At 47.8% G+C, this 23,805-nt stretch overlaps 1 protein-coding gene across 7 annotated transcripts in view; it reads right to left on the bottom strand.

Moving 5' to 3' along the window:
- Positions 1-11,403: 11,403 nt before the first annotated feature.
- opa1 (OPA1 mitochondrial dynamin like GTPase) overlaps positions 11,404-23,805 on the bottom strand; it is a 43,574-nt gene continuing 31,172 nt past the window's right edge. For all 7 annotated transcript variants that reach the window (XM_042056597.1, XM_042056598.1, XM_042056595.1 and 4 more), the window contains 2 exons: positions 13,658-13,726; positions 11,404-12,932 (listed from right to left, as the gene is read on the bottom strand). In XM_042056597.1, the coding sequence (XP_041912531.1) occupies positions 13,696-13,726 (31 nt within the window). In that variant the 3' untranslated portion in view covers positions 11,404-12,932; positions 13,658-13,695. The remainder of the gene's footprint in view (positions 12,933-13,657; positions 13,727-23,805) is intronic.

Consider the following 23,805-nt stretch of genomic DNA (forward strand, 5'->3'; position numbering starts at 1 on the left):
ACCAATGTATGTAAGAAGCGGTTTGTGCCATGGAGTTGGCGTGTACAGATTGTGTTGTTGAAACAGACTGAAGAAGAAATGGTGACTGAAATAGCTATGATTTCTATGAACGCTCACTAATGAGGCACATTGGTGTGGTAACGATGGTAACTGTTTGTGGTAGCTTCTTATGATGGCCGAAATAGCTGTGCACGGTGGCGTGGATGGCATTTCAAAGCCGGCCAACCGCTGCGGCCAGTCTGACCTCTGCCCTCGGCCGTCAATGCCACATGCAGCCTTTGTGAGGGCAGCTGCACAAAGCCGGACAGGGAGCTCCGTCCGGGCCCTGAGCTGATTAAGGCGTTGTCCGGCTCCGCTCGGATACCCCCGGGAGCCCACAAACAGGCCAGCGAGGACCGCCAGGACCACCAGGGCCCAAGGTTAGTGGCCAAAGTGACCCCTCCACACCCTACCAGGACCCCCGCCATGTTTGGACACATCCCTGGACAAAGCGTGCCCTGCCCTAATCGGGCAGATTAGCATATGTGGGGGGTGGATGTAGAGGGCAAAGGGCGCCAGACCAATGCGGCCACCCCAGCGTATGGACGGGCACTTGCAGAGGGGCTGACATGGTGACCTGGCCGGAGAATAGATACAGTCCCCAACTTGCCCATCCCGTCACCCTAAGGCCATTGTGGTCCGCATTACAGCCGGGATCATCCCAATTTGCTATTCTAGCGTTGCTCCTTCATTTGTTTTGCAGGTTAAACTCAGCTTTGAGGGCTCAGGTTGTCTTTCAACGTCGCAGGACGGACATCTTCACCTCTGAATATAGTTCTTTGATGTCCTGTCAGAAAATACACAAGGAAAAAGACAGAAAAGAAACCAAAGAAAAGCAAACAGAAGATGTTCTTATTCATCAGGGACATTATTTATAAAAGTATAGATATTCAGTTCATAAAAGACTTAGGGCTCAGTTCATTTTTCAGCTACTATTTCTGTTTGGGGAAAAATAAAAAAATAAATAAAAAATATATTATTTTAAAATACTATAGCTTGTGTACAATAAAATAATGGTATAATGCCCATAGTAACATGAATGAACTTATATATGTATACCAAAATAGGATGTGAGATGAGTGAAGAATTTCTGTGAGCATGTGTCAGTCATTTCATGTCCAATAAGACCCTGAGCTAAATCGGGACCTCCATTTATTGGATTTTCCATAGTAATTCCATCCAGGTAAATCTAATCAGTTGGATGATCAAATTCACCATCAATGGTATGTACCTTCAGTATGGTTGTCAGTTTATAAGTGATAAATAGAGGTCACATTAAAACCAACCAACCAGCCAACAAAATGGAACACCACTAACGTCACACATCAAGTATAAGATGTTTAACATCTTAGAATCAAAGCGCTCTGTTACCTATAATCTTTCTTCAATCTATTTTATAAATGCTGATTCCAGCCATTTAATCCTATAGTACCAGATTTAGTACATTCAAGTTTAATTCTAGGGATTTATTGACTTGGTGTTCCTGGCACATTTTAAATAATAATAGCAATAATAATAATAACAATAATAATAATAATAATAATAATAAATAAAAAACTTTAAGTAGAGAATCATGTGGTTTCCGGAATATTTGGCCAGCCAAAACAAAAGCAAGCCTGTGGTTGTAGTTCTTCATTTCTAAATATTAATTTCACACTAACTTTACCTGCATATGGATGTCCCTCTATAATGTAACTCAGTCTAGTTTGGAATACGCATGCATAAAAATATACCTAACTGTGGAAAAATCCACATGGTCCAACAAGTACAGTAGGCCAGTGTCTGCTGTCAGCTCGGCTCGGTGAGGATGGTGCTGACGTGCAGTCATGGAAAAGCCCTGAGGTTGTCAATTTGTGAATGCCAATCACTCACAGGAAGGTTTACTTTCAAGAGCACACTTCTCTCTGGACTGAGGGGGACCAAGCATGCTCTGTTCATTTTCTGCCATTTTCCAAGATTTATCCCCAAGGACCAGTTCTCTTCTGTTGAAAGAATACAGCTAATTGAACCTTTGTCAGCAGATGAAATAAAACGGCATATTGAAATGAAATTAATTCATTATAAAGAAAGTAAGTAATAATAACCAAGTTCAATAACTAACAAATATGGAAAATCATGACAGTCTGACCAGCAGCCATGATTAAAGGCCTATCCTTTCCCCCCTGCCCTGCCCTGGTGTGGTGGGCCACGCCGTCATTTCCTGTCAGGCGTTGGGCCGCGGGTCAAACACTGGGCCTCCTGTGCGTTCTCATTCAGCGCGGGGGTCGTGTGTCAGGGGCCAAAGAGCAAGTCTGGGGGAGAGAGGGCGGCTGCAGGCAGGTAGACTCGCTTAATTGATCCCTGGGGACCCAAGAAGCATTCCATGCCTCAGGGGTTGGAGGGTGGGTGAGGGTTCGCTGGGGGGGGTTGATGGAGGTCATGATGGAGCAAGAGCAGAGCTCAAAGTGGAACTGGAGGGGGTGAGTGAGGTCGGCAGCCATAAATGCCTGCAGGTATGGAATATGTACACTGGCTAATCGATCAGACTGTATCTGGACAGCACTAGGCAGACTGTTATTGTTTTTTTGTAATATGTAACATAACATAACAACGTGTTTGTAACATAATAATAATGTACATCATATACAACTGATTGGCAATCCTACACACATATATAATAAGGTGGTGCAATTTAGCAGGACATTGTACTGAAGCCCATTTTTTTGTCTGTAGTTGACTTTACTCTATAGAGTGTCATTCAGAGGAAAGCATAGCATTCTGGAACACTTGCTTTAATTAAGTATACACCTTATGCCCACTATCATTTGCTCTAGTTAGTGCTGATTGGCACAAAGGATGCAGTAACAAGATTCAGTCATTGTTCTCCAATTGTCACTAATTGCCTCCATATGACAGATGGCGACTCCCTTCGCACTTGACAGGTGGCACACTTCACATCCTGCCACTGTGCTGCTGACGCTCGATGGGGCCTGATGATGCAACCTGTCGGCTTGCTTGACTGGTGTGCCACTGAGGTAATGAAGACAGGTACCCACACAAATCACCCTGGGCCAGATGACATCGAATGAATCCATTACTCTGAATCCATGATCCATATCACTCTGAATATGACATTACACGTTATGTAACATTATTTAGATATTGTCCATGTATCATGAATATAACCTCCATCATGAATGTATTATCTATGTATCATCAAGTGGCGCATCAATATTAAAAGAAAACAGAATACTTTAATTTGCTCCAGACTGTTGTATAAGGTGATCGACATGTGATTTCAATCTTTCCCCTTAACACCAAGGGGAAACCAATCTTTCCCCTTAAGCCCTCTCAATCTCCCATGTCTCTGTGCAAAAACAGCCTCCTTATCCATCCCTGCCAATTTGTTGACATTGCACTGCCATTAGCTCAGCAGAGAGCCATCACAGTGTGCAGGAAAATTTCATTAACAGCGCGGAGCACTGAGGACGCAGCTGTGGCCAGATGAAGGGGAGAATGTGAGAGAACAGAGGAAGAGAGGGAGGGAGGGAAGGAGCACCACTCTTTCTCTCTTCTCCCCTCTGAAAGACAGGAATGCATCTCGCCTGAGAATGTTTGTGTGCGTTTGTCAATGTGTGTGTGTGTGTGTATGTGTGTGTGTGTGTGTGTGTGTGAAAGGCAGCGTATGCAGCTGGTGGATCCACGGCTGAAAGAGGGTCATAAATACTGTCATGTCGAGCTGTTGCATGCGCCGTCTTTGGCTGCAGAGCGGGAGGCTCTCTCAGGTCGTTAACCACCCAAGTCAAAGGCGGCCCAGGCTGGTGAAGTCAGTAGGTCAGAGCTGTGGAGTGTGGGTGGGAGGGAGGGAGGCAGGCATTCCCAGCCTTGGGCCTGGACACAAGACCACCACACCACCAGATATCTGTCTCATTTGACTGATGGAGCAAAGGTGTGTGTTGAGTGATTAATGTCATATTTGTTTCTGTAATGACAAAAGTAGTTTGGCAATTAAAAAGCACTTAAAGAGCATTGCCTGAAATATGCTTGCTTGCTTAATGCTAAACAAAGGAAATGTTTTGCTAAAATCTTGTAATGTATGAGAATTTCCCCATAAAAATTATTCCCACTAATTTTTTGTTTAAAATACAATACAGTAATTTGTTAACTTGATTATTGACACATTGTTTAAAAAAGTCATAAATACTCTGATGAATGCATGTGAATATTACATTTTAAATGAAAAGAATTTCAATGAGTGAGAATAAATCAAATGTGTTCTCAAATACACTGGTTACCCAAGAGGTTTTACCTATAAAAGCCTACATTATATTATAACACTGCACCAGTTTAGGTATACTGTATCAGAGCTGTGGTCAAAAATCCACCTAAAATTCATATCAGGGCTAAGTGGATCAAAATCCCCACTCCTTGTTGCCACAGTCTTTGTTTTGTGGACGACTGACCCTCAGCCGCATTAGTGCTTTTAAATACCTCATGAGAGGCCCTGGACCCCCCGACAGGGCAGCGTAGACAGCAGTTGGACCAAGTGGCCCAGGGCCTTGTCCTGTTTGTTCAATGTGAGCGCGGCACCCTGGGAGCACATTATACACCTATTAAAGCCCTGTAATTATTTACCTTCTCCTCTTAAGAGAGGGCCATGTCTCGGAGATAAAGAAGAGGCTCTCGCCTCTGCCGAGTGCTGTTTGACTTGCGGCTGGAGAGGCTGGGGTGGGGTGAGACTACAGTTGCTCTGTATTGGCAGAGCAAACATTCCTGAGCAAAGGATCACAGTTGATCAGGGACCACTGAGGGGTCCCGGAGCACCCCACGCTGGACACACAAACACACAGCCACGCATCCACACATAAACACACAGAGGCACACATTCCTTCTCTGCCCTGGTTGTAGAGGGCAGCTCCTGGTCCGGAGGGGTTGTGCCCCCCCCCCCCCCCCCCAGTCCCCTCAACCATCCCACCCACCCCTTCGCCACAGACAAAAGGACACAATGCTGTTAGGGCCAGTAACTGTCAGGAGAAAAAGCTGCAATCAGTGAGTGTAACAGCCGCTTCTACGGACCCTAAACCTAATATTTGAGGAGGCTCTCGGGGTGTGTGCTGAGCCCAGGGTGTGGGCGCAGAAGGGAGTCGACGAGTGCCCTAATCAGGTCCTACCCCCCACCCCCCCAGCCTCTGCAGCAGGTGAATAAACACAATAGCTGTGGTGGCACGGCCGAAGGCAAGGCGCCCCTCCCACCCCCAAACCCCATCGTCATGTGAGTTGAGCATGTTTGTGTGTGTAGGCACACGAGACGGGATACATGGGACTGGACCGGGCTCGCTGCCCACTCCATGTCTCAAGCGAGGGGAGATTTCAGCACGTCTCGCTTCTGGTCTCGTGAGGAGCCATGTGTAATCTGCTGTTGGCTCACCCGTTCCTCACATGGCTCTGTTGATCCACCGTGAGGGGCCGTGTGTGTGTGTGTGTGTGTGTGTGTGTGTATGAGAGAGGGGAGAGAAGCATCCACAGAGCCGTGTAATCTTTTGGCACAGGCACGATGTAGGAGGACGGAACATGGAGGGAAAACAATGGATGAGATCCCAAACTACTGCTTATGAGCTGTGGAGATATTGCTCCAGAGTCCAGAGACTGATGACACACACTATGATGACTGTATCACTATTTCAGAGTCGGTGAGCACAAGTGCTGCACTATGATGTGTTTGGTGTTTTTTTTTTTTTTTTTCGTTTGGGACTAAACACGTTGATTAAGTAACACAACAAACACAAACACATGAGCAAGAAAACATGCAATCTTTGAGAAATTCAAAACCCACAAATCTTGCTTTGTATTTCAAGAAAAGATCAAACACTCCAACAAAGACATCCACTATTGAAAACATGAATTTAACTGCATCTTAATGAATAATATTCATGATATTAATGAAAAATGACGTCCATCAATACAAGCCACAGTTGCCATGCTCCTTAGACTGTTAATGTGGCTTTCCTGCGTCCTTCTCCCTTTTCTGTGCTTTGTGTTATTGCTGCTATGTAACGGCACTCTCCACAGCAAAACTCCCCACTTGTTGGCAAGCCTCGATGTTAATGCCAAGGCTGCGTCCTTGTTTGCGCAGGGTTTTAGAGCCTGCTAAGATACCATTCTTGCCAGTCAAGTAATGTCACCAGACCCTTTTTGGTGTGGCCACACTGCGGCACTTACAGCGTGAAAAGCGGCCTTCAATGTCCCTGCGTCTCTCTGGACAAGAGGCAGCCGCAAGAAAGGGCTACTCCACTGGGGACAGGGGGATCAGTCGCGCTGTGGATACACTTTCATCCTGGCAACCAAATGCACCCCCCCACCCTCCCCACACACACACACACAATTGTGTCCCCCTCCCCTCTCTCCCTTCTGTCCCTTAAACAGTGGTGTTTACCTAAAGGATGAGCCAGCTCAGGCCCTGGACCTCACCTGCTGAACCGAGGGGTTGCCATGAATACACACATAATCCCTCTAAGTCCATGCAAGCTCACCCAAGAAAAAAAAAGAAGAAGAAAAAGAGTCCCGAGCTGCTATGGCTGTGGGAGACAGGGGGGCCAAGCCATGGCAACTCTCCTTATCTCCACATGAAAGTGTCTCCATTTTTGTCAGGAGCCAAAACCCGGACGAAAAAGAAAGAGCTCTTCGTATGCCAACCTCCCGTGGTTCCCGCTGTTGCCTTTATTGGGGCTGCTGTTTGCTTCTCCTATTAGGCAACGGGTGGCACCGATATTGAATTCTTAACAGTAATGCGCTCTGCGGGCCCCTTTATGGGCGAGAGAGAGCGCGGCAGTTTGTTTTGTTCGGAGCAAGTGAAAGGGGGAAGCTGGGCCGGCCGGCGGTCGGAGATTAGCACAGAAATATAGATTTGCCATCAGGAATCCATTAAACGGCCCGATTCGCTCACAATGGCCTAATTCATTTATGGCATTCTTGGCCGTGTGAGACGATGAGGTCATCACATTGATTTTGTCTCCTTACAGCCGCTCCCCCAGCCACACACACACCCCGCACCCTCAACACACCCACACACATCTGATGTGATGTGAAAAGTGTCGGATGAGGCAGTGGTCGGGCCTGCCCTCTCCTGCCGTGGCCAGACAGGGTCTGCGTTGGCCCCATGAGAACCTGCCCTTGCAGCCCTTCTCAACTAGTGCTGGATTTATACGAGGGGGCCACGGGAGTAAATGCCGTAATCAGTGGCCGATAGCAACGCTAGCGAGTTAGCGTAATTTATGGTCTGCGCACAGTCAAGCAGCCCCAGGAGGGTGAAAGTGAGGGTGTTGAGTTTGTGTGTGTGTGTGTGTGTGTGTGTGTGTTGGGGGGGGGGGGGGGGGGGGGGGTGATGTGGGGGGAGAAGGAGATCAATGACCTTTGTGACTTGGTCAAAATCCCTACGGGCCTATTCCAGCATTGGAATGGACCCCACACACGAGGCAATGGGAAGATACCACCAACATAATGCATACAATAGCCAATTGTGCTACCTTTTCTATGCTCAGTCTAAAGCACTGGGCCCAAGGGACTGTAAAAGTGTTGGCAGAGAGAGTGGAGCCTGTTGCTTATCCAGTGCCAACACATGCAACCGTGCAAGAGCTGTGATGTGAATGAAATCAAGCCAGGCCACACTTAACACTTTAAGTGTGCAATTTTCTGGTAGCGGAGCCAGAGATCTCTAAATCACCTGAGTTCCCAGAACCTAAGGGCTTTTCCCTGACAGGTTAAAGAGGTTCATCAGGCAATTATTACACTCAGTTTTTATAATGATTGTGCCATCAAAGTTATATTTTACAGGAGAGGCACATACTGTACAATGGGTAGTGTCTGGTAATTTCCTCTATGTATTGTCTATTGTAATTACAGTCACACCTCCTACTACTTCACCACAATGTTCATGTTTATTCATACCTAAACAAATAAATTAAGAGTGTTTTGGAAGCTGCTGGGTATTCTGAAATGTTGAGGGATTTTTTTTACTATGGGAAAGGGACCGAAGTGTACAAAATTTCTAGGAGCCTCTAAATGCTACTAAACAAATGCTATACATAGAATGGTTTGGAATGGAATGTACTAATGCACCCTTATAAATTGGTTTATAGTAGGCTTTTAGCCCACATCAGCAGTTTTACTTGTTTTCATTTCAATGCAATTACCAAAGTCACAATGCACCTCCGGCTGGCAGTGGCACGAACGAGCCCCAATACATCTACGCTAAAGTATTCAGTGTGTTCGCCAACTTACTCCAAATAAGACATTTCCAAAATAAAAAGTGAACTCTACTAGCACCATTTTGTTTTAGTTGCATAATGTCGTGCCATTCTTGTTAAATGCCAGAGCCATTTTATTTAAGTCACATTACTTGCCAAAGGCTTTATGAAAGTAATGTCTCCCCACCCATTCGACTTTTTGGCGCAAAACCTCCCCAATTCAGCCCATGTCACACGATGAAGACTCTTTATCAAAACAGAGGCCTAACACAAGAGTGAATCGAGACAATGCTGAGAGGGGCTGGCCCATCCCTCCAACAAGCCTGTGAACAAACGGTAACATGGCCAAAACTGCCCACCCTGTGAAGCCCCTGAATTTATTTTCCCTTTCTCTCACTCTCTTTCCCCAATGCACCAGACTATCCCTGCCCACCCCTCTCCTCCGCCCCCTCTTCCAAAACCCCAAACCCAAGTCAGAATGTAGAAGGGGAATCCCCCTTCACCCCCCCCCCCCCCCCCCCATCACCCTCCTTTCCCAAGAAAAGAACAAGCCGGGCCTTTTTTCTTTAGGGGTGTGTGTATGTCTGTGTGTTGGGGGGAGAAGGTATTGTGTCCGTCTGCTGCAGTGCTACTTTTGACAGGTCTTTACCAGTCCTGCGTTCCCTTTGTGTCAGCCACATAATGGAGCAAAAACACAAACCGAGCCACTGTGCCACTGGTGGCCAGGGCTATTAGTCAACGTGACTGCCTTTGGAGATGCTAATAGCTGTATAGAGTGTCCCCCAGTCACCCCCCCTACCCCCACACACAACCCCATCCTCACCACGCGGTTATCTGATAGCACAAAGGCATTCCCCAGGCGGTTGACTTCTCCCCGTCCTTTTGATAGACAGATACAGAGTCAGTAGGTTAAAGCTTTTCTTCTCGTTTTTCTCTACTCTCTCGCCCCCCACCCCCCATCCACCACCACTCTCCCTGAGCAGCCTTTTACTTTCCACTCTCTCCTCACCTCTTCTCTGCACTCTGACCGAGGGGGGAGAAAAATCCGGAGTCGGCGAGAAGTTGACGTGAGCTACCCGTACGTCCGCGGGTACCCTCAGGTGCCGGGAGTCCGAGCAGGAGCACCCTCGTCCACCCCCCACCTCCTCGTTCATCCCTGTGGCCAAGTCAACATGCCAGACCTAGACTGGCCCCCTTTGTGTGAAAGGCTCAAGGTTGCCCAGGAGTGGAAGGCCCTTTGCCCTGGCGTTCCTGCTTGGTCTCTGGCCGGCGGAGGGCCAGCGCGAGGGCCCAGCGCGCCCCGGAGTGGAGAGGCGAAGCGGAGAGCCAAGCGAGAGCACTGGCCTTGGATCTTGCCGTGCCTGGAGAGGCAGAGACGCTCGATAGAAGGAGGAGAGGAGGGGGGTTACAGGGCAGAGGCCACAAGCACGCGCACACACACGCACACACACACACGGGTCACACACAAAGAGCACGGCTAGCTTCAGGACATGACCCAACACACAGATGCACACACACACACAGATCATTTAAAGTAAATAAATGAACACTACCATCTTAACGTGGCTCAGTTACTGCACAGATCACATCTACATATCCAGCTGCCCATATGCCAGGCTAATCCTGGGAGGCGTCTTAGCCAGCACATATATTTCCAGTGGAACGTCAGCTGTGTTGTAGTGGCCATTGTTTACACAGACCTTGTTGGGTGTTGCATTGAGTGAATGAGAATGAGTGAATGAGCATTTTAAGATGTTAAAGGATTTATGCATGTGTCAAAGTTGAATAGAGTTGCCATGCTGGGCATAAACAAGATATGCATTGTCCAAGTGAACACGAAAGGAGCCGAAATATCACAGAAGGTGCCGTGACAACACACCGGAAATAAATGAGCTGGCCAAAGAGCTTTCTATGGTGTATAGTCCATTAAAGTGGTGCCACAAGGTGCCACAAACGCACACTCAAACCCACATCACTCCATATCTCATCCTTTAATTCAGAACACAATGTACAGTCTTTCGTATTTTTTACAATCCATGACAGAACAGAGAAAGATGTGCTGTGGTGTGGTCAGACTGGACAAACACAGTTCCACACAGGCCTGGACTGGACAGTCGAGGGTGTACAGAAAGCAGAGATCGGACACCAAGTCTGCCCTCGACTCTTTGTGTTGACAACAAATTGAACAGAAGGAACACACAAGCAAACCAGTCTGTCTTAGCAAAAGCACAGTCTCACTTGAAGAAAAATGCCACTTATGTCTGTATTTATTAATATTCATTTAATCTTGACTCATTTTCTTTAAACACCAATTTAATAAATAAACCACATCTGGTAGGGTTCACCATGCAAACATTACAATCTACCAAAAAAAAAAAGTACTGTTTATGTTGAACAAAACCATGGGCATCCTGTTATAAGCATCAGCCTTCCACTGTCTCCCCTTTCAGTGATAACAGATCCATGATTTCAGTTAAATTAACATATACACAATGTATATATATATATCCATTTACAAATATTGTATGAGTGGCCAGAAAGAATGATATGACCATCTCTTCCAAACAGGTTCAACAGTTAGGGCAGCTGGGTGGGATCTGTGAGAAAATAAAACTGATAGGGCACGTGACCAGCGCAAAAACAAAACAAAGAGTAGAAATGTGGGGATGTAAAAAAAAGAAAAACAAGAGGGAGAGTGTGTAAATTGAACTAAGGGTTAGGGAAGAGAGAGAGAGAGAGAGAGAGAGAGAGAGAGAGAGAGAGAGAGAGAGAGAGAGAGAGAGAGAGAGAGAGAGAGAGAGAGAAAGAAAGAAAGAAAGAAAGAAAGAAAGAAAGAAAGAAAGAAAGAAAGAAAGAAAGAAAGAGAGAAGAGAAAGAAAGAAAGAAAGAAAGAAAGAAAGAGAGAGAGAGAGAGAGAGCAATAAAAATGCAGAACAGCCGCAAAAAGACAAAAAATAGTTCTGCTTTGACTTCACACACTGGACACAGGCAACCAGATGAGCAGTAAGGTGAGAGAAGGGAGAAGGGAGAGGAAACGTGCAGATGCAAACAGTGCTAGAGGAAAGAGAAGTCCGCTTTGAATTCCCCCGTCTCAACCCGCCCACCCCCCCCACCCCACCCCCTTTCCATTCTCCTCATTCTATTCTTCCTCCGAGGGAAAGGAAGAACGCTCACGTCTTATGGGAGGAAAGGGCTAAGGTGAGCGAGAGATGGAGAGAACTGGAAAGAAAAAGAGAGAGATGGAGAGGGAAAAGAGAAAGTGAGAGAGATGGAGAGGGAAAAGAGAAAGTGAGAGAGATGGAGAGAGGGAAAAGAGCCGGAAGCAGAGTGAATCGAGTGGAGAGGGCAGCCAAACGTGTGAGTGTGAGTGTGAGTGTGGACCCCCGCCCCCATTCTGACTTCACCACTAGGAAGACAGCCAACAGGCCTAAGAGCTGCGGCTCCCCCAGAGACCAGAGACGGTAGTGGAGGCTCCGCACTGTTTTCTCAATGAAGGCCTGCAGGACATAGAGCTAACATGAAACACCACGAGTGTGAGGTCCGTGATGTGCAACGCACTACACAGACAGATCTCTCAGAGACGCTCTCGAACCCAAGCAGAAATGAGTGAAAAGGATCTCGGTTTACGTGTACCCAACTTCAATTAGTCTCACATCTCACATCAGGAACAAAAATAAATAAAGGCAAACAGTTCGCTTTTTAATCCCTACATTAGTCAAACAAACATAAGATGGAGGTGCTAAGTTTAAATAGAGCCGCCATACTGTAAGCAAGAGTACATTATCAGTTGGTGATAAACTACAACACTTCCCCCGTTGGAAAGCCTACAAATCCTATGGGATGGGGCCCGACACCGGGGGCTGCTGATGCTAAGTGCTTCACGGTTATCTGCAGGCTGACAGGAGCACTGCATCCTCCCCTACACCCACGGCCTCCTAGACATCACCAGCAGATACGTGTCTGATAGACGCGCCTGGCAAACGCAGCCAAATGGATGACGACAGCCAAAGTGCGTGATAAGAGTGGGGTGGGGGTAGTAGGGTGTATGGGGGGGGGGGGGGGGGGGGGGGTGACAGAAGACACCTGCACAAAATCTTCATTTATGGGAAGTGAGGGAGAACAGAGAGGTGGAGGAGGACGAGAGGAGTGGAGGTGTATGTAAGTGCGTCTCTTTTTTTTTTGCCTTCCTCCCTCTCCCACTCATTCGCTCCTTCTCTGTGGAGTATGTCCATGTGGAGGACATGTCTGCTGAACGCATCAAGTGCTTTTGAGCCACCAGAGGAGGGGGGAGGGGGGGGGAGACTGCATCCGGCTGTGACAGGGTCACTCTCGGCTTATGGAGGGCTTCTTTCCCAGTCGCTGATAGAGCCAAGCAGCCGCTCACTGGCTGGAGGAGAGAGCATCCACTCTTTATCTTCCTCCTGAAGCAGCGAGCGAAGAAATGTCTAGCTGCAGACTCCTTTTAGAGTGTGCCAGTGTGTGTGTGTGTGTGTGTGCATATATATATATATATATATATATATAGTATGTGTGAGAGAGTATCTTCATGTTAAAATCAAATGCTGGATGCGGATGAGGTCGGGAGAACAGTCATTTACAAAAGGGCCGTAGGTGAATTAGTCTTCTTTGAACAGTGCATTTTCTGTGAACTGTAAGTTGCATCCAGCGTTTCTGTGAGAGAAAGACGGAAAAAAGACATAAGAAATTTGACACCATCTAAACCAGTGGTTCTCAACTGGTCTGGCCTCGGGACTCACTATTTCCCATGGGTTGGGTTGGGTTGTCAACCAAATTGTATAGAATTCAAACCATAATAAAAACACACATTACAGTACAAACACAAAGCACAGGACCTACTTTCATCCCTGTATTCATAGAACATTGTAGTATTTTTTAAATTGATTTTTCCTTCTCACACAGTTAAGTTATGCTTATTATTTGCTTCAACTTTTGTCCAACTTATTGATTCAAACTTCATGTTATATTCTTCAGCAAATGAGCTCTTTTTACAAATAAACATGTTGATTTCTAAACCACACACTAAACTGCATGTAACATAGTAAATCTCAAAAGCTAATCACAATATACAAATATACTATCCAACCTACATAAATGAGTAACCAACTCAGGACCTTCAAAACCAAATAAACTTTTATTGTTTTTAAGTTGTGTCATGTTATAAGCTTTCTTTTCTGTCCTGTTTGGAGTAATGCACATTTACTATAATTATTATTGTAATTATAAGTTCACTATCTATACAGACTCACAGAGGTTGATTATATTTTAATACACCACCCTTATCCTTTCAGAGTTTAAGAAGCTCATCAATTAGAGAGATATGGGATGTTACACCTGTGGAATGTGAAATCTGTGTTCAACCAGATAGGGTTACCTACATGTCTACTTTTCTTTGTGAAGGGCTTCAATGAATGCTTCAAGTTTCTCCTGGATTTCCCGAACTTTTTCTGCAGAAACAGACAAAAAAACACAGAGGATGAGCAGATGAGTCAATTCTAGAGCAAAAAGAATAAGAGAGATCATTCTAAAGTACTACGTGCATTATAAAAGCCGACATCCCTGTGCATGCACTAAGATATAATTTTTAATCTATTCCTGACCACAGCAGTCTTTTTCTCTTTTTTTATTTTCCATGTCCGTAAGAGTCTGGAAAAGAACTTGCTGCTGCTCAGTTACGGTGTGACCGTTCAGTTGATTCAGCACCCTACTGAACAGAACAACAGGGTGGCCGTGAGCATATCTAAAATGCAGACCTGTGGAGAGTGGCAGCGGTAATAGATAACACTGGCCGTGTCAAAATGCAGTACGTCTGCACCTACAGCTCAACTGCAAGCGATTCCAGTAGTGTCTCCGGCATCAAGGTCACCAGTTCAATTCCCAGTGTGTGTGTGTGTGTGCAACGCTTATATGTCTGCCGTGAACACACTGAGTGCTTGGACGGTTTCTCTGGCTGTGTCTCTGCTAAATGGACAAAAATGATAGACATGAAAACACTCGAGCTGGGCTTTTAGTGTAAGAAAAAAAAAATGAAGACGGATCAGCTAATTCTCTGTGGGAATGTCAAGAGGGAGTTCGTTCAAGTCGTTCCGAGTCGTTCAGTGGCACGGTCGGCTCTGAGGAGGATAGCGCCCAGGTGAACTCTATCTGTTGAGCTGTCCCACAACTCAAGCCTGCTCTGTTCCCCTTGGGAAGGAGAGGGGGGGGGGGGAATAAAAGCAGTCGTGTCGTATGCCGCTGTGGCTTAACGGGTCACTTCTCCATTACGACGAGGAGCAGATGGTCCCTGCTGATAAGGCCAGCGACGTGAGCAGGGGAGAAGGCAGCCTCGCTGGAGAGGAGCGGCTGGTGTTCGATTGCACGGCCTCATCTAGCAAAAAAGCCACATCAAAGGCCTGTCCCTCAAGGCCCAAATCAAACGGCTATTTACTCCCGCAGACAGAGGGAGTAAGCCACCGAGTAGGGGGAAAGTGAGACACGGCTCAAAGAAAAACAACATTCCAACTTTGAAAACTAACAACCCCCCCCCACCCCACGGCCTCCATACACTTAAACCAACCCCCAGACTCTTGAATGGGGCGCAGAGCACTTGTTTGGGCAGTCAGCTACTTGTCAGTGACTCCTAAGAGTCAAGCATGCTGAAGACCTGTGCTCACCTTTCTGACAAGTGGAGGGGGAGGTCCTGCGTAACTTGACCTCTATGGACATTCACACTAAATTAATCATTCAAAAGATGCTACCGCAAATGGTGACAATCTCAACCTGGGTGGTGAACGCCCTATTGAACCCCTTCAAATCAGAGATCAATGTAATCCAAAGGCTCTATTTTGGGCTCTTCACAGAAAAGTTCTTCAAAAAGGTTCTGCCTCTGACATATGGTTCTTAGTAAAAACTCTGGGAAAACCCTTTTTTCCAGAGCAGATCAGTCATTCCGACCTCAAGCTTTCCCCCCTCTAACGGGAGCAACTGGACGGCGCGCTACGTGTGCCAGAGGCCCCGGAGCTACGGTGCCGAGCCGTGGCCAACGGCCGCAACCCAATCCCCACGCACCGGGGCCGGAGTGAGGGGTAGGATTGGGGGGGGGGGGGGGTCCTGCTGTGAAGAACTGTGGCAGTGTGGGTTATTCGTCCTGAGCTGCCAGAGAGGCTAAGGGGCCGCGGGGATGAAAGGAGCACGGCAGGCTTTTGTGTGGGCGCGCGCACACACACACACACACGTCTACGAGACCTGAAACACTACACTGCCAAACCCCTTAATGCGGCAAGTCACACACAGGGGGCCTGACGCACACGCATGGCACACACACCTGCACGTGTGGGGGTAGGACGTACACACGATACTCTGGGAAATGGAGAAGTGTTTGCTGAGGCACGCAGATGCATGCGCGCTCGCACACTCGCACACATAAACACTTCTGGCAGGTAGCAGAAATTCCCCAGCCCTTTGTTACTCTGTTAACACGTCAGGGCAGAAAGGCGAGCACTGGGAGAGATTACAAGCCCTAATGGGGGCTGTGACCAGGGCAGAGGCATGGCAGCTGTGCAGAAGTGTGTGTGCGTGTGTGTGTGTGTGTGTGTGTGTGTGTGTGTGTGTGAGTGTGAGTGTGTGTTCATGCTTCCAGTCCTGAGGCAGGTCAAGGCCTGCATCCAGTGGAATTTGCCACTTGGAACCACTAAACTAATAAATAAACACAGTAAACACCTGACACCTGCAGTGTGAAAGGATGAGCACTTGAAGGCATCTTCATGCAAACTGATGCTGGAAATCAAAGACAACGCTCTGAGGCCCAAATTTGACACAATTTTGTCATAGCCTACAGATTTCCAGCTTCGGGCAAACTATGAATGTTGGAAGCTCAATTTTGACAACACCTGTTCTGATGTTAAACAAAAAGCTGAGAGAGTGAGTGGATGGGTAAACATGGTGAGGAGAAAGATGGAGGATGCTGTTGCTGTGTTTTCGTCATGTGAATCGACCTGATATAAAAATATGATTGTATCTTAATTTACAATTCCAAAATCCTAAACATTTTTTCCCACCACAAGACCTTCTATGAACAGCGAACATGGTTGCTAGCTACATTTATGCGATGCTATGCTTAATGTTTCTTGGAAATTTGACAAAATAAGACTAGTCCTTGGAGAGATGACAATTTACAAAAACAATTCTGTTAAACGATGTAATATCAACACTATTTCTCACAATATAACTCATTTGTGCCAGGTTTATCACAGAGCATCCTTCAGGCCGTAGAGCTGTGGGCGGGGGTAGGGTGGAGGGCAGAGTGTGTTTCAGGGTGGTTTGTGTGCCCATTGGCTTAAGAGGCCTGTGAGAAACACATATGTATGTCCCGTCCACCATCTGTTGAAAAATGCGGTGCGATGGGAGCAGAAAAGCCCAAAACAAGGACCCCCCCCACCCCCCCCACCCCTCCGGCGCTGCGGAAATGTTCCGGAGGAGAAAGCAGCCCCGAGTGTCTCCTCTCCGCTGACTGACTGCTGGGAGTGAGAGAGTGAGATAGAGGGGGGTGCCGGGGGATCTAAAACTCCATTTAGGCGCCTGTTTACCTAAGAGATGAGCCCTGGACACATCCATTCATGAGCTCAACTCCATAGCCCACACAGACCCCCCAACCCCCTACCCCACCCCACCCCTGCCGATCCTTCCATCCCATCACTCCAAACACCCACCCACCCGCCACTCTCTCGGTTATCTGGTCATGAATATTCCCATAATCCTCCTGGCTCCTATCCCAGAAGCCTTGCTTTCTGTCTCCCTCTCTCTCGTCAACAGAGAGGGACTTTCTCTGCCCATTCAGGACGCCTCCTCCCGTCCCCTCCATTGAAAGGGCCTTGCGCTGATCTCCACATGAAATGATATCTCTTTCACTCCCACTCGGCACGGCTCTAAGCTCTCAGGCTGAGGTGGCAGAAGGCTCAGGGGAGAGCCTTTAGCTGACCTGTAATTAGACTAGTGGAGGAGCAACACGGACAAACAGAGAACACAGACAGACAGACAGGGAGAAAGAGAAAAAGAGAGAGAGAGAGAGAGAGAGAGAGAGAGAGGAGAGAGAGAGGAGAGGGGAGAGAGAGAGAGAGAGAGAGAGGAGAGAGAGAGAGAGGAGAGAGAGAGAGAGAGAGAGAGACTTAGAACACAGAAGATTGGGAAAAGCTACAGCAATCAAAGAGCAAAAGATTGGATGAAACAGGATGGAGCAAAGAGTAAGACGGATGGTAGCACAGAGAGCTGTAGTTCCCCCCAAAAAAATAAAAACAGACGAGATCAGACAAAAAATAAGAAATGAATTTGTTCATTCAGAAAGACGCTCTAGTGCCAGTACCAAAGGCAGGAAAGAGCAGGAGCAGGAGTTGGCCTGGAGGTGAAGATGAGAGCGAGATGACATCTGAAAGGTGAGCTTCTGTTTAGAGAGGGCATTCTTGGGGCAATATCAAAAAAACAACAGGAGGAAAGAATGCAGTGAGGGAAAGAGCCCACAAATTAGACTGTGGCAACAGAAAGGTTTCAGCAGCTGGCAGAGTGCCCCTCTCGCTCTCGCTCTCTCCTCTTCCTCGTTCACTCCATCTCTCTCTCCATCCCTCCCACCCTCATTCTCTACCTCCGCCTGGGTTCAGAGATGGGTCGCCAGCTCGTGGGGAAATTCCCGCTGCACCTCCTCCAAACACGCGTGGCTTGCCTGCCAACAGTCACCGCCATGCAGCTCAGCCTCCCTCTCGCTCTCTAGCTCTTTCTGTCTCTCTCGCACACAAACAAAAAAAAAAAAAAAAAAACACACCCATCAGAAAAGCCCAAAGCCAGCCTGTCAGATTTCACAAACCTTTCGTAAGTCGTCGGTGAGTGAATGTGAGCGGAGGAAAGCTTCTTCGTGGCTTATACTCCTTTATGGCTACAGTCCGAGACTCCTTTTGCATTACACATTCCGAAGCAGCGGTCATGATCAACCTGCCTTGTGATAAAATCTTTAGTGCTGACAAAAGCCAGACCTATGCCCCAAGGCAAAATATTACAGCTGCACTCACAGACCGTCCCATCCCACTCACTGGGTACTATTATGGGTTGTAATATTGCCATTATTTTGGTGTGGTGCTCTGCAGTAATCTAAGAAAGCATGAAAAGCATGAATCTTGGTCAAGCAGCAAAACAAGCTGTAGTCAATGCCATTATTGGTGTGCATGCATACGCATCATATTAATATCCAATGGCTCTTAGCACCTACGAGAATCCTGTCTTACTCTGTATATAAAACAGGTCAGAACACAACAAAAGCCTCAATAACTATGCCCCATCAGCACAACTCCTCATCGACAAACCATTTCCTATATAAAGTTTAGTAACACCAGTGAGGATGACACGTGAGAAAATAACAGGAGATGGCTAGCATTAGATGCTATGCTAGAGGAAGCCTCCACGTTGCAAGTGGCATCAGAGAAACTCCTGAGTGTCTGAGCACGTCCTTCACCTCTGTTCGCCGCATGCCACTGCGGTGAGGCAAGCTGGTCATATATCAGCGGGCTGAGCCGGGGTCCGTGCAGCACCTGGCGCTGATGGATGGCCGGCTGTGGGAGAGCAGCGGGGCTCCCCTGCGTGGGCCGTGGGGGAGAGCGGCCGAGGGGCCTGGCTTTTAATGCAAAGCGCAGAGAGGCCCGTGATGCTGCTCTCGATATGCCACTAAATCCGTCCTGTAGTGTACACTATAAAGGGCGGCGGTGAGGTGGGGGGTGGGAGGGGGTTAGCACATAAAACTTTATGTCAACAGCACAATGTGTACGTGCGAGTGTGTGTGTCTGTCTGTTAACTGTAGGAGTCACCATACTATCAACAACACTGTTCACTACTAAATGTTAGCTATGGTGTGTGTGTGTGTGTGTTGGGGGGGCCACAAATCAGCCGCTGGCCTCATGTCTAAAACAGATGCCTGTAAGCGGCACCACTATGCCTGCTTCCCTCCCTCACACACACACACACACACGGCCCGCTCCCCTCCACTGAGCCTGGGTTCAGTACGCGGCTACCAGCTAAATTAAAGTAGAAGAGTTAAGGAGGAGATATCAAAGACTGCAACATCAAATGGAGGCAATTTCTTCCACATCCTTGCTCACATGGGAGGAGACCATCTTTAAAGAATCCAGAGCATTCATGGATAACATGCCAACAACTGACAGAGATGATTCAATTGGGAAGATGCGGCCTGCCGCTCAGCCCATCGTAGAGGAGAAAAACTGGGAAATGACTTAATGAAATTAATCTGCATCAGAGAGATTGGTGTCCAGGTGCAGAATGAGAGGAAGAGGAAAGGACAACAGACATGACAAACGGTCATCCACAAGGACAGGCTATAGTCCTCTGATCTGCAGGGATCTGCAGGAATTACCTGAATGTCAAGTGAATATGCCTGCTATTATAGCATATGCTTGGGACCTCAGTGGATGATTTTGGTGTTCCATCCATGGAAAAGCTCAGAAATGTCTGATAAATGATCAGAAAAAGTGTTTAGGGACCAAACCCCTGCTAACTAACACATACAGCACTGTATTAGCAAGATGATGCATTCAGTTGAATCTGTGTGCTTGGCTCAACACTGCCGTTGATCTCTAGAGCAGGGTAACACTGTTGCACTTTCAAAGACATCAAACACTACCACTTTAAATGTAGACCCACTCTGTTCTCCTTTAAACATACTGTTTGGCACTAGTCTCTCACCAACCATTTTTGTCTAAAATGATTTTTAAATACAACTTTTTGAATGAAAAACTAAGCTTTTTCGCTAAACTAAGTTTTATGACTGCAGTGGCACTCTGTCAGAGTCAGGAAACAAACCAATAGAAAAAGATAAAACAGAAAACCCTGACAGGTCCAACGTTTTGATACTACAGTGCAGATGCTGGACTTGCAGTTACATTTCACACATGCACATGTCCTTGAATGTGTCTCTCAAGACTCAAATTGTTTCCGGTGCTTTGAAGGAGACAGGAGGCAGTTCTGATCTCGCCAAACTTACCTCATGCCCACGCAGGTGTTAGGACCACCCTGGGCTGAACTCTGAAAGCTTTCTTGACACACGCGCACACACACACACACACACACACACACACACACACACGCGCACACACCTCCAATAAGTGTTTAATTACAGGGCAGGGAAGGGTGGCAGGAGAGGGGCAAGTCCCGGCGCACACAATCCCCAACACAGCCCTGAGGACAATAGAGGGCTGTCCAAGAGTAGAGTAAGTGTGTGTGTGTGTGTGTGTGTGTGTGTGTGTGTGTGTGTGTGTGTGTGTGTGTGTGTGTGTGTGTGTGTGTGTGTGTGTGTGAGAAATGTATACAGAGACAGACAGAGAGATAGGAAGAGGGTGTGTGTGTGTGTGTGTGCGCACACACAGAGCCTGTGTCCATGCCGGAGCACGCTCTAATTACTGCATGTCAATCCCAGGCCAGGCCACGCCACTGACCCTGAACGGACTTTGCAAACAAGCACCATGGCCACGCTTCGCCAGGCACACCCATCACAAGGCCCTACACACACACCCACACACACACAGCTTCCCTACCTCAACTCCCACTAACAACTGTGGGGCTCCCGCTGCAGCTGTGTGTGCAACAGAGCCACATTCCGTAACGCTTCAACAGCAGCATTGTGTGTGTGTGTGTGTGTGTGTGTGTGTGTGTGTGTGTGTGTGTGAGTGTGTGTAAGATCCACCTCTCTTCACAAGCACTGCCTTAAGCTGTGCACTCCATAACGACTCCTGACACAGCTTTCCTCTCTCTAGCCGCAACTGTTTCCTCTCACATTATCCATCTCTCTCTTGGTCATTCACTGACCAGTATATACAGATGATCTGATCTGATAATACACATCTGCGTTTAGACAGGCATATTAGATTCCATTGGCTTCTACATAACAAAAAATTCAAAAACAAAGCTGTGACTTTGTCATTAGCATTCAGCATGGCCACCTCCAGGTGTCTGTGTCCCAGCAGAGGAGAACAGGAGAGGGACCTGACCCACATCAGCCACCTCCACCCCGGGAAATACTCCAGGAATGACCGCATGTCAGCTGCACTCCTGTGAGCCTGACGAGAGGCGCGCGACGCTAGTCTATTTTTATCACGTGAGAAAGGAAGCGTATGGCTTTCCCATTATTTCCCTGGCCTGAGTGAGGGTTGTGGGTGTGTGTTCTGCGTGCGTCTGTGTGTGTGTGTGTGTGTGTCTCTGTCTCTGTGTGTGTCTGTGTATGTGTGTCTGTGTGTGCGTGTGTTTGATCGCTTCGAGGCACATGAGTCAGTGAAATGCGTGGGTGTGAGTATGGGAGGCTGCAAGCGTATGTAATACTGGTGGGAAGAAGAGTGCATGTGCAGGGGAGGAACAGTGAGTGTATCAAGGCCCTGGAGCGGATGCTGGCCGCCAGGCGAGGTGACATTTGTGGCCCCTGAAACAGGTCCTTGCGGAACCCCGGGAGCAATGAGAACAGACGGGAGGTACGGAAGCTCACGCCACACAAACATACATCACCCCAAGCCTGCGTTCAAGCCTCAGAGCCACCCCCCCCCCCCCCCAACCCTCTCCCGGTGTTTGCGTGTGTATGTAGGGGTAGGAAAGGCCCCTGTAGTACAGCTACTTTGGAGGACGAGACTAACACTCCGAGATTTACGCACCCAGGCTAGCCAGAAGGGAAGAGAGGAAAAAGAGAGGGAGCAGAGGAGTAGGGGGATGGATGGAGGAAGGGAGGGCAGAGACAAGGAGAGGAGAGGAGGATGGAAGAGCAGAGGAGAAGAGGATGTTGGCATGAGCAGGGCCCCAACTTCACAGCTTGAGAGAAGGTGGTGAGGGTGAGAAGGTGGGGTTGCCAACTGGATTTATGTGTGTGTGTGCGCTTGTGTATGCAGTGAATCCAGGGTCAGTAATCCCGCTGTTTCAGAGACGGAAGCCGTTTCCTCTCAGCCTGTCAGTGAGGGGCATAAACATCTCTGTCACTGGCAGGGCAGGGCCTACATGTGCTTTTAACATCAGGGAGCCCTGTGTGTGTGTGTGTGTGTGTAAAATATGTGTGAAGTAAGGAAGACTGAGAGTGAGCGTGTGTGTGCGTGTGATTGTGCATGTTTGTGTAACACAGAGATAGCGAGTGAAAGAGAGAGACACAATGTGCGTGTGAGAGAGAGAGAGAATGCGGGAGAGTGTGGGAGAGGCTGAGCTGGAAGAAACAAAAGATTGAGTGAAGAAGAAAAAAAAAAAAAAGAGAGCAGCCGGCCGCAGATGAAAGGGGGATCAGTGAGCATTTATCTGAAACAGCCGCCGGACCTCTCCAAACCTCTGCACTTTCGTCCTCAGAGGCCCGCCTGCCTGCCCGCTCACCAGAATACGGATGGCTTGGACCGCACTCGGCGCCCTGATGCAATCCTTTGTCTTGACAAGTGCTCGGCTCCACGCAACCACCCGCCGTATGACTTACGCAAATTTAAAGTGCTCTCGGAGGATCCCGCCAATCCAGCCGACCCCACGCAGACCTCAGAGTTCTTGCTTTCATTTACTGTAGCATTAAGTAATGCACCCCCTCCATTTACTTCCAGTCCAGAACAAAGTGTACCAAGAAGTAGATACGAGTCAGGTCCTTTTTTTTCAGACTTAAAAATAGATCAGGGACACATGAGATTGACTGATAAGTTAGAGGCGTAACTCCGAGAAGCAGACCATTCATTTTCCAAGGCATTGAGAGGTTTGTGTGTGGAGTGGGTGATTGATGACTGGCTATGTCCTCAGGCTCTGGCCATCTCAAACGTACACAGACGGCTTTCTTCTAGGCACTGCTACGAGTTACAGGACAGGAGCCCGATAACATTAGCGGTCAGCAGATAGCGTCTGCGGCTTATGCAACGTTCACACACCACCAGCTTCCATTGGCTTAGGAGTGAGGGAGAAAAAAAAAAGCTGCCTAACAATTAAGTTAGACAGAAAGGCCAAAGACAGCGTGCTGCACGCCCACACTCTCAAGAGAGGAATTCAGAACACACAGACTCACACACAGAGAGAGGGAGAGTCTTCCTTTCCCAAGCTTCTGCTGTGACCTGACGCCTAGTGTAAACACCATTAAACCCTGAACACACACACACACACACACACACACACACAGCATCTTGGGCACTCCTACAGTATCCATCACAAACACAGACAGACGAAGTGAAGGACACTTTTTGTTTAAGCCCTGTTAATCTCGGCCTCCTTTCCCCCCCTCTCCTGAGGATGGAGGGAGATGATGAAAGGAGCGCGGGAGGACCTCAGACAGGGAGAGAGAGAGAGAGAGAGAGAGAGAGAGAGAGAGAGAGAGAGAGAGAGAGAGAGAGAGAGAGAGAGAGAGAGAGAGAGAGAGAGAGAGAGAGAGCGAGCGAGTGAGAGACAGCAAGAGAGAGAGAGAGATGAATTCAAACGCAACAGAGCAGGTCTGAACAACCCAGCAAAAGTGTCTATGAGGCATACCCAAGCTCTACTTAAGCACAGCACAGAGTACACAGATGTCCAT

The sequence above is a fragment of the Alosa sapidissima genome, chromosome 12 (assembly GCF_018492685.1).
Source record: "Alosa sapidissima isolate fAloSap1 chromosome 12, fAloSap1.pri, whole genome shotgun sequence".
NCBI classification, from domain to species: domain Eukaryota; kingdom Metazoa; phylum Chordata; class Actinopteri; order Clupeiformes; family Clupeidae; genus Alosa; species Alosa sapidissima.